This window comes from Tuber melanosporum, assembly GCF_000151645.1.
Source record: "Tuber melanosporum whole genome shotgun sequence assembly, scaffold_20, strain Mel28".
Taxonomy (NCBI): Eukaryota; Fungi; Ascomycota; class Pezizomycetes; order Pezizales; family Tuberaceae; genus Tuber; species Tuber melanosporum.
The window spans coordinates 866,581-869,097 of NW_003298864.1; the positions used below are offsets into that span (position 1 = coordinate 866,581).

Here is a 2,517-nt window from a genome sequence, read left to right on the forward strand (position 1 = left end):
CGTAACCTAGAGTACTACCGTGGTTTTCAAGGAAGCAAGAGAGAAAACTTTCCAGAGATTGTGATCGAGGACAAGTTAAAGAAAACTCGGAGTTTCTAGCTCACAGGACCGGAGGATCCGGAGACAATAGTTTGTCTGGCTTCCCCGCTAAGGTAATCCATGTAACTAGTCTATATTACACAGTACTTTGAAAAACCGCGGGAAAAAGTGCCAGGAGAGGTTTTCCGAAGCGCCAAGCGTGACCGCCAACCAACTCTGAGCGAGACCCGCAACTCGCACTATGCGATGTTCCTTTCTGGCAATAGTGTATCCTAGGTGTCACTCAGTCCCTGGGCCGTACGATACATGCAGGTGGGGGGTGAGGGATTCACTCGTTCTATTGAGATACCACAGGATAGCGAAGAGGTTCCAATGGCCAGATTAAAGCGGTCACCTCGGGCGAGTCTTTCTATTTCAGTATGCAGTTTAGATATCAATGGCTTACAATAGCCTGGATAGATACCTTAATCGAGATATACGGGTACAGCAACGGGCTGGAAAGTAAATGTGATCCATGACCATTCATCATATTTTATCTCATGATTCCTCCCCAATCCTAAATTCATTATTTGCGATGGAGTTACCCTATCCAAAATGCCCTAGATATCAGTGAAATTTCCCGGTTCCTCAATGATATCCACATAATTATCATACTCAGAATCGAGAATATGGTAGCCTAAGACATGATCAATAATCATCACAGCCCAACTAGGAAAAGCCATACCATTTACCCCTTAGGGTAATGACTGCCCAATCGACTCCCTTGTCATCAGTTTCCTTCTCCACCTTTGTAGTGAAGGCGATAGCGCTCATAATCCCGTCACCAAACTTCTCGTTCAAAATCGCCTTGTATGCCAACCCGTAGTTTTGAACAATTTCGTAGAGACGGTAGATCAATGGCTCTCTCGCTAGACATCAAATTTTCCATTAGCCTTAAAACGTGGCCCGCGTGAATGTTTCTGCGCATACGAGGCATGTCCAGTGTTCTCCCCCGATCAGGAAATCCTTCCAAATCATTCGCGACCACCACCTCGTTCAATTCCAACGCTTCGGCGAGTTTCTTGATGTCATCAAGAGAGGCATGAGCTTGGCCATAAAAGATGGCAGCAACAGCAACCTCATCGCGCCCCAGGAGTTCACCGAGTTTTTCAAAGCTCAGTCCTTTGGCCTTTTTCTGCTTGAAGAGAATATCGGTTACGGGTGGGAGGTTCTGATAGGTCTCCTATCCAGTTATTAACATACCCCACTCATCGCACAAAAAGGAAAGGCAACTGCTGAATCCTTACGATAGAAGACATGGCACCTGTCCCCCTGGTCTCAGGACTCTGTGGGTTTAATGGAAGCGATAAAATCTTTTGTGTTCTGGGTGCCGGCGGAGAAAGCTATTGTTTATGCCTTGATAGAAGCAGCGGACTGTGGGGGAATTTCTAGCACAGCGGAAACGTTGCGGGGGGAAGTCAGAAGCGGGGCGGGTAAAGATGGGAAAATCCGACGGATGACGTCATCAGGAGGGTTGGACTCGCGGCAGAATGGCAGAATGGAGCTTTAGGAATTTATCAACACGGTTGACTGTTTTGGCCCCTGCAAAGACCATGCTATCGAAATGGGGTAGCAAAACATGGCGAACATTATTGCAATGGCTTCGTAGTAATGGGAGGGGATGATCGTGTACTGTACAAGCGGCATCGTGTTACGGCAATTGGCTGTATTATATCTTGAGAAACGGTCGAGGTGCAATAGCTCTGATGGAGCCGTAATACCAGAGAGGGATTTCCATATTAAACCCCCCCCCCATTTTCAGATCCACCAACCATCCACCCACCCATGGAGTATTCACACGTGGGCGCCGCCCACGATTCTTTTTAAGCAGTACCTGGTGCCCGATCCACTCCAAGGTTCTAACGAGATACTTTTGAACTCTCCCTATCTCTAGTGGTATCCTATTTGGGAGTATTGTAGAAGCTCTTCGCCCTCCGGGGGCTTCTTGAGCTGTTTACCAAACTTCTATCACCAATAATCACTCGGCAATCCGTGTAAACGTTCATGTCCGACAACCAAACAGTTGATTGGGAGCTTGTATGACCAAGTGATTCAATATCTTTAGTTACTATGTGGCCCTCCGTCAGATGGTGCCCTGGTTTAGTTTGAAGCAAATCTCGAATGGAGAAGATATCGTGCCTGTAGTTTGACTGGCTCACAATATCTCAGTAACTTACTCGCATCTGCCACCCCCGCCATGACACCAACAACCTCATTGGACCTGGAGCACAAGTACGATTCGTACAGTACAACGTATCATACCTCAACACAAACAAGGGTTAACTTGCCACCAACCTGCAACCTGGTGCCTCTTTCATAAGCCAACCCCCGGATCCTGAATTCTACCATCACCACCGCTGCCGCATAGCATTGCCACTGCCGGCTCTAATCACCGACCTGAACTTCTGATCTTCAGAGAAATTCCTGGAACCGTCGATT

At 47.4% G+C, this 2,517-nt stretch overlaps 1 protein-coding gene; it reads right to left on the reverse strand.

Annotated features, from left to right (window-relative positions):
• Window positions 1-422: 422 nt before the first annotated feature.
• GSTUM_00005779001 (uncharacterized protein) lies at window positions 423-1,458 on the reverse strand. XM_002837828.2 has 4 exons: window positions 1,326-1,458; window positions 1,009-1,261; window positions 764-947; window positions 423-715 (listed from the first exon to the last, which is right to left on the reverse strand). The coding sequence occupies exons 1-4, from the start codon at window positions 1,335-1,337 to the stop codon at window positions 694-696; spliced, it is 471 nt and encodes a 156-aa protein (XP_002837874.1). The 5' UTR covers window positions 1,338-1,458; the 3' UTR covers window positions 423-693.
• Window positions 1,459-2,517: the final 1,059 nt, after the last annotated feature.